Source organism: Coffea eugenioides, chromosome 8, assembly GCF_003713205.1.
Source record: "Coffea eugenioides isolate CCC68of chromosome 8, Ceug_1.0, whole genome shotgun sequence".
Lineage (NCBI taxonomy): Eukaryota > Viridiplantae > Streptophyta > Magnoliopsida > Gentianales > Rubiaceae > Coffea > Coffea eugenioides.
The window spans coordinates 35605198-35620826 of NC_040042.1; the positions used below are offsets into that span (position 1 = coordinate 35605198).

The window sequence follows — 15629 nt, forward strand, 5'->3', positions numbered from 1 at the left end:
AAGATAGAACGGTTTAAGTATGAATTTTTTGAGCATGAGCTGTTATCAACTTGCTCTAAAAAATGTACAGTTAACTCCCATATGCTAATTGTACATGATTACCTACCAATCAACTATAAACACAGTGAAAATCTGAAATCGTATTTTTCCCCGCTATTTATTGCAAAGCTTCCCTTTCTTTAGGTCTAATCTTGTTTGGATAGAATGAGTTGAATCCAGCATCTCTTTTTCGAGGCTACAAAACGATTTTGAGGTGTTGCTCTGTAGCTCTTGCCTTTGCTTCATGCTTTATTGCATGGTGAAAAAAAAAATCTGTTAGCTTTACATTTTTTGGACTTTTCAAAACCAAAAATTCCTTCAATTTTCTACACCTTTTTAAGGAATCACTTTTCTTAAGCCACTTTAAAGTTTTAAAGTAAAAGCAAACATGCATGCTCTTGTGTCTTGATAAGATTACTAACTTCTGCAAATTTACTTGATGATATAACTTGTTCTTGACCAAAAGAGAGAGAAAAAAAAATCCGAAAAGAGATTCCCTGTTACAACAACTAGGTTTCTTGGGAGTTAGGACATCATAACGTAATCCAAGGGAAAGAAAGAAAGACAGTAAAAAAGATAAGAAATCAAATTAATGAGTAGAAGATGAACGAAGTAATGTGATTTCTAAATTGTTGCTTGAGCCATCTTCAAGAAACATACATCTTTATGTGCAAAACAAGGTAGTGGTCCTCTCCAAGAAGGAACTGTTAAGCATGGTCACATGGCTGCAGATGGTTGACGTATAATTTTCTTAGTTTTGTTTGTCCTTTGGCTTGAGAACTTAATTATCATTCTGGACTGGTTGATTTTGAGTATTACGAGTAAGCAACAATGTGGATGGACCTGAAAATTTTTATTACATCGCTACTGCTAATTGGGGTGTAATATGACAACTGTGGCATCAATAGTTAAATTGCATGCAAGAAAGGTATAGATAGAACAGTAATCCAAGTGTCTTGGCACGTTCATTAATTGTTAGTGCATCTTATTCTCTTTTGCTGGGAAGATGCTGAGGTGAATGATGAATTCAGATACTTTTCCAAATGTCCTAATACAAAAGTATAGGGGGAATCAGTAGCAACATTGTGGTCCATAAAACATCATCTTTAGTTGCTTTGCAGTTTTTATGTGCAACAATGATTTGCAATTGTAATTGTGAAAGGAACTGTCAGAAGTTCCTTGGACCACTCTCAAGAAGCATTCGACTGATAAGGTTGTCAATTACCATAATTGTGTCTCAATATGTATTTGCGTTTGATTATCACCTGTTTGAAAGGTTAAACATTCCCAATCACGAAAAAGAGATTTGACACATGAAGCTGTAATTTGCAAATTGCCAGAGGTTAACTAAGTAATTAAAACTCATTAGGGAACTTGATATCAAATAGTAGTACCAAGGTTGACACTCTCTGAACACACTTAATTTAGATTGAAGCAACAAGAAGTACAAGGCTATGACTAACTAACGAGGACTACTACTACTAATACCGCAAACAAGGACATATAGCTATGCTAAACATGAATTTCTCAACCATCATTCGTCTAAAGCTCCTACATGACAAGAAGATGATAGACAAAAGTATGGAAACTCAAAGCTGCAAAAGTAGGAAATGGTAGGGATAGGAAAATTTGGTTGCAACATCATCTGGCACGTCAAGGATCGATCTTTCTTGATTCTCTCAGATTCCAAACCCTGAAAATGTAAAAATCCCACGATCTTTACGAATAAGTATTGCATGGGAAAATGGTTAAAGGGTTCTAGAAAGGATTATACATACTCACCAAAAATGGAGAATCTTGAAGAATTAATACGCAGACCTGCTGCCGGATTCTCTTGGTGCACTGCATCTGAAACATTCTGTCCTGCTAGCAAAATTATGCTCGTTGCATCCTGACCTGTTTAATTCAAATATTAGCATAAAGCAAAAAGGAACCAAAGGGACGCACAGGAATCCCTAAGTACCCTTTAGGTAATTGCATATCATTCCTTCGTACGTGCATGCCGCAAGCTAACAGAGACATGGCAAGCTTTTGACCTTTCTAAATATTTGGTAGGGTAGTGTTATATAAGAATGGTGTAGAAAGAACTTAGGTTCCGGATGACCAAACTAAAATTCAAAAACAAAATTTCTCTAAGCATCTATCTTGGGCTTTTTTTTTTCGAAATACTGCATTTGGTACATGCCAAAGAAAAAAGAACAGAAAAAAAACCAATACAGTTAATCAAGAAAATATGAAAAATAAATAGGACTTGCACCAAAAACCAAGTAATTGTTTGGTTTAGGCATCCTTCTGTTTAGTGTCTTCTTAAGAAGATCTCAGGCAAAAAAGCATCAAACAAGCTATGTTCTACAAAAACAAAAACTGAACCCTTGTCTTCATTTTTTTTTTCTTGGTTTAGGTAAATGTGCTTTTGCATCATTTTTAACATGCAAATTGCAACACAAGCTACCTGGTGCAAATCCAGTCACCAGATTTCCATCCAGAGCGCCCTCCACTACTTCCACCACCAAACCCAAAACCTCTCTGTCGAGGCATGTGATCACCATCGAAGCCACCACCGGAGGATTCATCTTTCAGTGCACCACACTTGAAGCAGCTGGAGCGGCTGGCAAAGTTGTGTGCACCACAGGTTCCAAAGCTGCAGTACCAGTCTCCAGGCCTTACATCAGGGCCTGATGAAAACCCAAATGACGAATTCCCTCTTCCCATAAAATCACCACCTCTTTCACCAGGTCGTGGATCTCCACATCTCTGGCATGAATCCCTCCTCTGGAAGTTCAGGTACTGGCATGACCTGCAGTTCCAATCTCCTGGCCTGCTCATATTCTTTACTGAATATTTCATATTCAAGATAAAGTGTTAAACATATATATAAATCTATAGAACTGGAAAAGAAAAGATAAAGATCACTCCTATAACAATATAACTAGCAAAGAAAGCATGAAATATTGCATGAATGAAAATTGGACAGACCTCAAGAAAATTTAGATAAGCTGAACAGAATTGTTGTGGAAGAATGAGAGGTTGTTCAGGGAACTTGCGAATTTTGTAATGGATGGTTATGCTTTATATACTGGCTAAGCCTCGATAATCGAGGAGATTGAGGCAGCTGAGGACTAGCTAGGGGTATTCTTTTTCATATTCTTCACTTGTGTCCTTCAACAATGGAATCACAAAAATATAGAAATAAGCAAAAGAGAAAAAGCAGATAAAGAAAAACTAAGGTAGGATTCCAAAGATAGAAAATATTGTGAAATTTGATAAAGCATCTATATGTAGCTTCTTTTAAGGCTTCTAGAGGTGGGAAGTGCATCAACACATGCCAACAAATTCCTGTTTAAGGCCCAAAAATACGGTTTTTTTTATGCATGTTTTGTTGCGACGATATATATAATTTGTATGTGTTCTGTGTATGAAGGGATGCGCAACGATGTACGTAAATGATTTTCAACTAATTTCCAATGTTATTTCGGGAATGATTTAACTGTAGTACTCACGGCTAAATTTGAACTGAGACAAAAGCTTTATAAATCATTTGCATAATTCATATTTACTCTTATTGATTGTAGCGCACTCGCCAAAAAAAGGTAAGATTTTTATTTTTTTAAAAAAATAAAATTAATTCAAAAAATTGTCTAAATGCAGAGGGTGAAATAATTGTAAATATGTGTATTCATACGATAAATCAGGTATAATTTAAATGTATTAACAAGTACCCTAATGCACCATTCAAAGAAATCCTTTTTGAAAATTCATATTCACTCTTATCATGACATTTCTAAGTGGTTTAATAGCACTGGTCAGACAATCATTATGCAGGTGTCTGAAATCAATTGGTGATCATGCAATTGAATATTATAACTCCCATTGTCTTTATTTCCTTAAAGCTAATGGCTAAAGAGGGTAAGATAATCTGGTGTTATGTTGATTCACAAGAAAGCCTTTGCACAAGATTAAATTTAATCTAGAAAAGTGAAGGGCGACAAGAGGAGGGGCAACTTAGAAAGCACTCCACTGTTTGTTTACTTTTATACAGATTGTACAAACCAGATACCTGTAAATAATATTCAAAAACCATGAATTGACTATTTTCTGACATGAACATATTCATCTAAACAGTAGCCATTCATTTCAGGGTTATACAAAAAAATTAGAATAAAGAGTGCTTTGTTTCCTTTCAATCTTGTTTAGGGGTATGGGATGACCGATCAACTCTGAGATTTCCTTTGGCAAAACCTTGTGCTACAGCAATTTTGTTTATTGAAGGTTTTCCAAGACTGGTATAGGCAAACAAACCAAGATAAAGTGCCACATGGCACACACAAAATTGCATCTACATTCAAGATTGGATAAGTAAGAATAAATCTCCATATTTCTCATCAGACAATATGAATATTCTGAGAATTTAAATCTTTTGTAATGACCCCACATGTTATTGTTATCCCAAAATTAATCAAAGAAGAGTCATGTCTCCCTTTCAATAATATACCATGAGACCCACAGATGCTAGTCACCATATCAAAGGAAATGGTGATTACTTTCTCTTTTTTTTTTTTGAATATTCCCGTGATGTACTTGAAGCCCATATTCATAGCAAGTCAAAAGGTTCCTGTGGCAAAATCTTGACTTAAAAAAAAATATATAGATTAAGCTTACCCTTTTGAAATGCCATATATGTAGAGCAATCAAAAATTGATGGCCCTCTTAACAACCAACTATTAAATTAATCTCACTCATTTAAATTTCCTGTTTTATCACATTATCGGATATCAAATGCACCATGATATTAAACTTAGCCAAAAAAAAAAAAAATTTTTGAATTGCGTTAGTTTTCAACATTGTGGCTTTGGATTAATTTATTTGACAAACAATAATTTTCGGGTTTTCTTTTCTTTTCTTTTCTATTTTCTACTCGAATGGCTAGGGGGGCGGCTCAAATATAGAAGAGAGCCACTCGTGCGTGTCAGATTTGATAAAAATAGCTGTATCTGAAGCTGAAACCGAAGCCGTATATTAAAGTTGTTGCATGGCTACAATTTCTATGAACGTCAGTATTATGATTTTGCAAATATCATAAGGTCATTGTACAAAAAGATTTTGAAGAGATAGAGGTGACTATTTTATTTGATAGACAACAATTTGAAATAGATAATTTGTAATTTTTGAGTAACGTAAGAATAAAAGAAAGTGAAAAATGTGAAGAGTTTCGATAAAGATAGTCGAAGCTGATGATGGGAGAGAAGTCTTCGAGGTCTAATTTGACCATCTTTTCTTATATCTACCCTTTTTCTTCTATGTTGCCATGGCTTTTTTGCTGTCACAATTTTTTCTTTTTCCCTTATGATTCTTTCATTCTTGTTTTGAATGAATCTTTCTTTCTTTCTCTGTCTCTAGGTGTAAAGAGAACCATCAGCACACCATTCTCCAAGACATGGAACTTGGGGGAAAAGAGAATTTAAAAAATTTAAGTAAAAATGGCAAATACCCATTAGATATCACCCACCATTTTCTTGGGGAATGTTAAAGAGAGCTGTAGCTAACTGCGAAAAAGCAAAAAGAAAGGGGAATGATTCGATTCTCTTTGGGAATGCTTCCATGCAAGACCATGACCAATTTACAATTACAATACCCTGTAACGTACACTTATGCTTTGTTAACCGTCCCCTTTAATTTCTCCACAAGTTAAAATTGCCTTATAGGAAAACATAAACAACATGCCACTTTCTTAAGTTGTAGTGCTATTATTGGGAGAGAAGCTAGCCATTGATAGTTTGATTTGCTGTAACAGTATATTAAGTTTTTTTTTGTTTAATTTTATGCTTTAGCACAAATTTTTGTACAAATATTGATGTAATTATACTTGGAGTTGAAAGATGAACCAAAGTACTCGATATTCGAATCGAGCTTGGCTTAGTAAACACTCATTCGAACTTGATTCACTAACAAATCAAAGCCAACTTGAACAGCATTTTATGTTTGATAACTTTTAAATTCAATAAGAAACTCGTTCAAATTTGAATCGCTAAATAAATAAACCAATTTTGAACAAAATTTTGAATTTGTTAAAATAATCAATCAAGTTTGAACATTAGGGTATTCGATTTGATTAGACTCGTTTGTACCCCTAATTATACTCAACTTAGATGATTATTCATGAGGTACACAAAATTTTTAGATGTTAAAATCTTTAATAGTGTTGTTTAAAGATCCTCGATTCAGGACTTATAAGTTGTAAATTTGGTCTAATTTTAGTATTTCTTCTTTTAGGCGTGTGTTAGCTATAATTGATAAGTTGTTGTATTAATCCACAATCGAGAGTTAACCCCGTTTGGACAGCCATTTTTCTCCGAAAAATTGCGTCGTTTTCCGTAATCACATTTCCATATTACATTTTTTCCTCACATACATCAAATCATTACAGTAATTTTCTACAAAAAATCCAAGAAAATGCAATCTAAACGGGGTAATTTTATTATCAGAAGACAAAACGCTAGAAGTCCTCCAATTAGGGAGAGTGTCATCAAAAGATTAAAAGCACATGGTCAAACCAAACAGCACAAGAAAGATTTTAGCGACATATTTTCGAGTTATGAAATTGTCATCCAAAACAAAGTTAACTTCAACAGTAAGTGTGGTATAGTTTTTGAATGAAGCAACCATTTCTTTTACTAGTGGAAGACAATAATGTACAAAAGCCCTTCTGTTTTGGCCGCTTCCCAATGATGCTTTACGGCTGCTTAATTAAGTGAATTTGGTAGATCTTGGCTAGTCTCAAATAAGATGCATATCTATCACCAAAAAGGACTAATAGCAAGAAAAGTTATAAAAAAAATTGGTATAAAAAATTGGTATGTTGTTGTACAGGGCAATCATAGTCTCTAAAGACTTTAACTCATCAACCTAATATTATAGTCAAATTTAAGTGCTTTTGCGCATCAATGTTAACCGTTGGTTTTGGAGAATATATCATCAGTTAATTGATGCCTAAAAATGAGATGATCACTCACTAAAATGTGTAAATTATATGGTGCATATCCATACAATAGTCAAGTAAATTCTTCAAGGACCATAAGCACAACCATGGACATAGAGTAAAATTGAAAGATAGAAAATAAATTCCACTAGACTGGTGTGCTCAGTTAGTAAAGATAGGCCACTTCTTCACAAAAGATCGTATGTTTTCGTTGTCGATATGAGGGTTATATTGGTGGACAATTCGTAAAAACATCTGAAGGTATGCCCTGACCCGTGATGGTGACTGGAGTCGAATCCATCCAAAATTTTTTCTAATACAAAAAAAAAAAGACTGATGTAATTTTAGGGGAGACAGGCTCATAATCTTAAACAGGTGTTTCTTTTGTGACAATATCCCATCTTTCGATCTTTTCATTTGTCTATGTTCATTCTATATTTGAACTACATCTATTTCTATTTCTATTCCTATCTACAGCACCACGGCACGGCTTTACAGTTAGTTTTTTCAATTTCATTGTCCAGGGTTTTTTGCTTTACTTTTCCCTATTTGTTGTAATTATGTTTAATGCTCCCACAATGTTGAACTAATACGACAAGGCTGTAATTTGATCAAGGGCTACAAAATTTCAATTGTAGAACAATTAGCAATGAACACATCTACCAATGTTGGTACATATATAGCTTTGAAGTGTACAAAGGCAAAGGCAATGCATATAGATATATCGTGTGCGTTGACAAAGAAACAATTTGAAATGGTGTAAAATTTATGTACGCCAAGATACCGCACCTATAAAGCATTATAGGATAAGCTATGATAATTCTTCTTAATTTTCGAATTGTGCAGCCCCACATCATAATCAATTTGAGGAACTTTGTAGACGAAAAGAATAAGTATGATGATATAGCTTACGAATTTGAATTTCAATGTGATAGTGTTTTATCACTCTTTTGCTATTTTTAATTAATCGGAATACAGACAAGAGCACAATACTCAATTAACTTGAGAAGATTATAGTATTTCGAATTCTTGATCATTCCTAAGCATGAATAATTGAATATTCTTTAATACATGACCCTTTTTGTGATAAACTAGAGAATTTTATTCGTTCAATTAAAAGTGGCAGCAAATACTTATTAAAAACATGGAAAAGATTTATGGAACGTAAACGAATCTAATCAAACTAAATATTTTAGTGTTTAAATTTATTTGATTATTTTAATGAAAAGATATATGAATTTGATTTGAAAATATACAACTTGATTTGTTTATTTGCTGAACAAAACTCAAACGAGCTTTTATTGAGTTGAACTCGAGTCAATTTCAAGTAGTTTAAAAGTTTTATATGTCAATTTAAATTTTATGCTGATCGAGTCAAAGTTAAACTAAGTTTAAAAGTTTACTGAACACAAATTGTTGTTTACGCTTAGCTTGATTAATTGATAAACCAAGTTCAAACTAGATCTTATCAAATCGAAATCAATTCGAATATTGAGTAGTTTGATTTATTTTTTAATTTTATAGATATAATAGATAGAAAGATTTCCTTCATTAAATAAAATATAAAAATGATAAAAATTCAAAATTTCTTATAGATATTAATAAGTTTCTGCAAGTCCTTGGATAATCTATGCACGTCTTTTATGGCCAGACCTATTAAGTACCCGTTCAAACTCTAAAAAAAGAAAAGTTTAGATTTCACCCAATTGATCATAGAGATCCAAAATCTAACATGAACAAAGAAAAAAAAAGGAAGAAAAAACTTTCACAGGGAGAGAAGAAACTCTCATCATGAAAATCTTAGGAGGGGAGAGACTCTAACTGGAAAAATTGTCAAAGAGAATAAAATCTCATTAAGAGAATTTTAGAAGAAAATAATTATCGCAGAAATAGAGAAAAGAAAAACCAAGAGAGGGAACTAATCTTCCTCCCATGACAAGGTTGAAGGATGAGACGTGGAGGAGTTTGTTGGCTGAAGAAATTGTAGAAAGAAGGAGAGGATGGAAGATGATAGTTTAGTACATTAACATTGATTTCTTCTTCTTCTTCTTCTTTTGTGTGACAAACATTACTCTTGATTAAAATGGAATGGGGGCGAATACGTACCTAGAGTTTGTGCAACATTGAGAATTTGAGAGCCAGTAGTCAGTTTTTATATTTTACAATAAGATTTCACAAATAACAAATCGTCAGTTAATTTTCTTTAAAAGAAAATGAAAAGCCAATAATACTAAATTTATGTGAAATTTGCCAATGAAATCTTAGTGGAATGGTGAAAGAACTAATTGAAATTTTATAAGTTAGAGGTCTTGATTTCAAGTCTTACAAAATTTCAGTGTTTTCGTACACCAGAAAATAATGTTGGTGCCTCCATTATTTGTTAGTTTTAACATTAACAAGAAAATAATTTATGTGAAATTCCATCAACAAATTCCTTAGCTTAGAAAGTGAACAAATAGTCTAACCTCTCATTTCTCGACCAATGTTATGTATGTTATGCATACTGATTAATCCCCTTTAAAGTCCTATAGGAATTTAGGCATTTCCTCGTGGTACGTAATAAGTCTTTTTACAAAAGTGACTGAAAATCACAACATTTTTAAATGATACACACGAACATGAAAATCCTTAAAATCGAGGAGATGGACAATCTTCTAATTTGTTTCCGTCGCTTAAATTATATGCCACTTAGTATAGGATTTAATTTTTCATACGGCCTAATATAAGATGTCAATCATATAAACATTCTAATTTGCTGTTAAATAAATATTAAGGTTTCTGACTCTCAGATGTTATATCATTGGAAGCCAGATATGTAAGACTTGCCTCTTTTGAGACAATTATGACCCACATGATTAATTCTAAAATGATTAATATCATAATTAATTGATTGACATTTTGTCAATAATTAATTAGCATCTCCCATTATATAATGATTGGTGATTGACATCCTGATTAATTGATTGACATTTTATCAATAATTAATTAGTATCTTCCATTTGTCAATGATTAATTGATATCTACTATTAATTGATGTTTTATTCAATCAGTTAATCAATCAAATCAATCAATTAGTCAGAAAATATTATTTCAGTTATGAATTTTGGGAAGATTTCCTTGATGGAAGGAAACCCTAGGGATTTTTGTATTTGCCAGTAAGGGTCCCTAGCCTAGCCTATAAATAGCCTGTGGTATTCCATCAATTATACACTTTTTTGGGTTAGGCATAAGTTAGAAGATCCTTACTCTAAATTCTCCTTCTACTTTTCCCTTCTTCTACATATTTTGTTTTGTTAGAATAAACAAGAAGGAGTGAAAGACACAAGAAGAGATTAACTTGTGCTTGACAACAATAGTTAAAGGTAAGTATATTCAAATTTTCGCTGGGTAGTACATTCACATGTACATAGTTAGTTTAACAAGATATCCCTGAAAAACCAAATATGTTAGCTTCAAATGCAAAATGACCTCCCTATCTAGTCTGGCCAAATTCTTACCCCCTATTAGAATATCGACCATTTTTATAACAAAAACCTAGAGGAAGCGTGGAAGTACTAATACCCAAGGATATCATCAAAAGAAAAACAACATGATAATATCTATGAACTTATGATTTTATCTAGATATACACATACATCTAATAATAGCACTCCTTTTGGTTATTCTATGTGAAAAGAAAGAAAAATGTACTACTACATTTTTTCCTAAAATTGTAGTATAAGAGACAATGGGGTGATTATAATTATGATTTGTAGGGCTATTTATGTCTCTTCATTTGATTAAATGAAACCAAATAGCACGCTATCAACAAATATAGAAGTATCAACAAGAATCATTATATAACTGTAGTAGCCGCATCGAAGTGAGGGTGGGCAACTTTGAAGAAATCTTTGGAAAAGGAAACATGAGTTAATATATGTTCCACGGTTGAAAATATCATAAAAAATCTAATTGAAACCTTGAAAATTTGACAATTTTCTTTTTTTCCTCTACATTGGCCCCTAAGTTCTTGATTTTCCAACTATCACCCCCTTTAAAAAATGATGTCATATTAAAATGAAAACCAAGCATTTGAAAAAAAAAAGAATATTAAAAATATTGGTACATAACTATGAGCATAAAAGCTTCATTTGATTCATTTTGCAAGTACTATACAAAAAAAAAAAAAAATTATCATAAGGTTGTTTCAATATTGTGATTGTCATTTTTGTGTATTTATCTACTACACAAAAAAATAATTGTCTATGACGTTCTACTTACCTATTATATGAGAAAAAAATTTCCTTTGCCAGTAATGTATTGTATAACAAAATAAATCACTCTTACTAAATTAGGCTTGGATATTTCTATTCTTTCAAGCCAGTGATTTTGGCACGCTAAAGAACATCCAGGCACTTTACCCTTACTCTTTGTTATTTAAAATTTCATAAACACATATAGCCTAAATTCTCTAGCAATATAAATAACAAAACTACCCTTAAGAGATAGTTAATGATCATTTGCATTAACAAAGTCTTTAAAACTTCATGGGAAATTAAAAAACCTCCAACATTATCTAAAGTTGTAGCAGTACGTACTTCACTTAAAGAATAATGAACAAACCCAAAAGTAAAAGAAAATTACAAACGACAAAGGCTGATACTTTACTCAAGAACTACTAAGCTATTCATGCTCACACAGTATTAAGAATTTCTTCCATTATTAAGTGGTACAACAATTAAGGATTTGATGTAAGACTAGGAAAAATTGAGCTAATTGAACAAACAAAGTAGAGAGTTACCCGTGAATGCATAGAGGGGGCAATTTTGTGACCTAAAATATTTTCTAAGTTTTTGTGTCATGCCATTAAGCAATTTTTTTTTTTACTCTCTCTCCCTTGTTTTATACTGCACCTTTTATGCATGAGTTGCATGCACGTGAAGTGATAATTTTTACATGAAGAAATCATCACAATGATAAGATTCTCACTTTTCCATTTACTTTTCAGTTTTTAGAAAGATGGAGCTTGAAATATATTCCTTTGATTTCTTCAAAACTTGATTTAAACTCGAAACCTTCTGCAATATCACCTGCTACGTACATAGCATCATCGAGTGATTTTACTTTCACTCAGACGAAAATGGATTCCTAATATGGTATTCACTCTTCCACAGTCATGTGATATCACTGTTTTTCAAAACCCAAAATAGTTATATTCCTACAATAATTCTGCTTCGTGCATGTCACTGCTACCTTTATTTTAATGGCAATGTAGTTTGAGAAAAAAAAAAAAAGAAGAAGAAACTAATGTACTGCATATACAGCTAGATGCTATCTGCTATCTTCTTTAACGTAACTTTTCCTGAATTAATCTTATATACACTTTCAGTATATGTACTGTCACCATTAGATATATGATACATGTACAAATTTTGAATTTGAAATTCAAAATTTACTCATGTATCATCCATCCAACTGTGATAGTATATACAATGATAGTGTATATAAAATTTACCATCTAAAAAATGACTTTGAATATATTTAGTTCAAGTTGTATTTAAATCCGGGTACAAAAAGAAGTAACTTTATGCAGTAAATAACTGAAAAAGATATATATATATATATATATATATTTGTAGGATAGGCATCTTAATTTACTCTTTGAAAAATAAGGTAAGTTGATAAACTATAGGTATTTCATACGTATATGTATTCTTACTTAACATGTGCAAACTCTTAACTCGTATTATCTGTCCAAACTTTACCACTGAGATATAATGTTAAATCACGTTTCCTTATGCATTCTTCTAAAAAGTTAAAGCAATCAAAATACATAACAAACTTCTAGGTTGATTAGCAATTGATACTCGCAGGAAGCCTACAAAACTAGCAAAAAAAAAATTTCTTTTTGTTGCTTACTTCAAAAGTGATAGAAGGAAAGAGTTGATAGATTCTTGAAGATTAAGAAAGTGTGTGCAATCAAATCTATACATGATTGGTAAAAAAATAAAAGAAAAATACAGGATTGTGTAATACACAGAGGACAAGGTTCAATGTAAGTTACCTCCATTTTGAATCCTTGAACTTATACCACCTTTTCACTTTACGTCCTAAACTTTAATTTTAGATACTTTGAATGCTAAGCTCTTAATTCTGGACATTTGCACCTAAACTCTCAAATTTGTCCTATTTAAGTCCAATAAATAACAAAGTTAGCGAAATTAATGAGATAAAGGATTGCGTAAATTAATGACAATGTATAGTTTTGTTCTAGTTACAATTCCTTGGCTCTTTTTAACCACTTTCAATACATTGTCATTGATTTTTATGGTTTCAATCACCAATATTATTAGCAAAATTGATGAGAAAATGATGATGCAAATTAATGATAATGTATCATTTTGTTTAAACTATGATGCATATGCTCCTTTTGACCATTATCAACATCTTGTAATTAATTTGTAGTGTCCTTTATGCCATTAATTTTACTAAATTTGTCATTGATTAGACTTAATGTGAGAAAGTTTAGGGTTTAGGGTGCAAAATATCCAAATATGACAAAATTGAGAGTTTAGGGTGCAAAGTATCCAAATTAAGAGTTTAGGGTGCAAAATGTTCAAAATTAAAATTTAGGATGAAATGTGAGAAAGTGATAGAAATTTAAAAGGGTAAAGTGGAGTTAGTCCCAATTAGTATTTTGATCTGGTCAGTGTGGAATTTGATCTTTAAAAGGTGTAAACCCAAGAAAATTGACAACTCAGGTAGCCATTTCTCTTGGACTAACTCCATTTTACACCCTCAAACTTGTATCATTTTCCCATTTTGCACCCTAAACTTCAATTTCAAATATTTTACACCCTAAATTCTCAATTTTAGACAATTTGTATCTTAAACTATCAAGTTTGTTCCATTTAAATCCAACAAATGACAAAATTAGCAAAATTAACAAAATAAAGTGCGGTGTAAATTAATAACAATGTATAGTTTTATTCTAACTGTGATCCTTTAACTTATTTTGACCATTTTCAGCACATTGTCATTGATTTGTATGGTCCAAATTATTAATATTGTTAGCAAAGTTAACAAAACAAAGGACAATGCAAATTAATGATAATGTATCATTTTCTTCTAATTGTGATCCCTTGGCTCCTTTAATCATTTTTAATACATTGTCATTGATTTGTATGGTTCTTTATGCCATTAGTTTTACTAATGTTATCATTGATTAGACTTAAATGAAACAAAATAGAGAGTTTAGGTGGCATATTATCCAATATTAAGAGTTTAGTGTACAAAGTGTTCAAAATTAAAGTTTAGGGTGCAAAGTGAAAAAAGTGATATAAGTTTGGGAGTGCAAACTGGAGTTAGTTCATTTCTCTTTGGACAATACATATGAATTTGATTCAAGCTCTCGATAGTTTTTCTACATATAAAAATTGGATAACATTTTTATACACTATCAATATATAATTTTTTTTATACTAGCATATTTAGATTATGGCACATGACATGAATTCAAAAAATTTGAAGTTCAAATCATACACATGTAACATACATCTAAAGTTGCTAATATAAAAAAATCGCTTTATCGTCATTGTATAAAAATTTAATTCATACAAATTTTAGCTTCATGGGAATATTACATTAACAGTTTGTACTTTGAGGGCGTAATACTTGCGCCCAAAAACTTTTTACATGGCGCACTTCACTCCAATTTTAGTGCTCTAAGAACACAATACCAAATTCTACGATATATTTTCCTCATCAAATTTCGAAATAAGGACATGAGATTTATCAAAGGCAAATACTTGGGTATGGTCAGTCTAATAGGGCGACTTGTAAAGCATATAATGCAAAACTACGTGGTGATGATGATGTATGCTAATGTAAGAAAAGTGATAGCAATATATAATGATACAAGAAACCTAATGTATCTCTTGAACGTCATGTCTACAATCAGGTTGCATGGAGGTAGAGAAAAAAGATAACAGAATAAGGAGTAGGATCATTTCTCAGCTTATCTTGCTTACTCATTGTCGCGCAGTTAATCATTTTTCTTTTGATTAGTTTCCCTCTTATTTTTCTTTCTCCCTTCTGTTTCATTGTATTCTTCCTTTTCCATTAGCAATTAGCATACTAAACAGCAAGCTTGGCTGGAGGAGCTTCCGTGAGGAAGTTAAGATAGTGATCATTTAAGAAAAAATGAAAAAGGAAATGTAGAAGAAAACAGAAAGAAAGTTAAAAGGAAGAGGAATATAAGGGCGACTAAAAATAATTTGGAGCATCTTTGTGCACCCACATTGAAGTCTGGGTTCACAAACTGTTTGAATATCAAGGGGATTGAGTGAAACTACAAGTGTACTGTTAATCATGAGTACAGTAACCAAAGATCTTGAACAATTTAGCAAATGTTAAGTGAAACGTTATTACTGGCTTTGCAGCCAGATTAACACCTCAAGAAGTAAAAGAAATGGAGAAAAATGAATGTTCTTATATGCATGCCAGGCCTCAAAAGATCTTGTCTCTGCATACAAACCGAAGTCCAAAATTAATAGGCTAAATCAGAATTCTAGATTTTGGCCAGGAGCATGACTCAGAGAAGGTGTTATAATAGGGGTTTTAGATGGTGGAATTA

The 15629-nt window shown here is 32.0% G+C and overlaps 1 protein-coding gene across 1 annotated transcript; it reads right to left on the minus strand.

Moving 5' to 3' along the window:
* Window positions 1-1382: 1382 nt before the first annotated feature.
* Window positions 1383-3123, minus strand: LOC113779874 (uncharacterized RNA-binding protein C17H9.04c-like). Its single transcript, XM_027325639.1, has 4 exons — window positions 3016-3123; window positions 2492-2873; window positions 1822-1935; window positions 1383-1732 (listed from the first exon to the last, which is right to left on the minus strand). Exons 2-3 carry the CDS (start codon window positions 2863-2865, stop codon window positions 1845-1847), a joined length of 465 nt encoding a protein of 154 aa, XP_027181440.1. The 5' UTR covers window positions 2866-2873; window positions 3016-3123; the 3' UTR covers window positions 1383-1732; window positions 1822-1844.
* Window positions 3124-15629: the final 12506 nt, after the last annotated feature.

Coding starts and splice junctions, on each gene's coding strand:
- LOC113779874 (XM_027325639.1), bottom strand. CDS start 2,865: ATGAGCAGGCCAGGAGATTGGAACTGCAGGTCATGCCAGTACCTGAAC. Junction 1,936..2,491: donor GGTGACTGGATTTGCACCAG/GTAGCTTGTGTT, acceptor TGAATTAAACAG/GTCAGGATGCAACGAGCATA.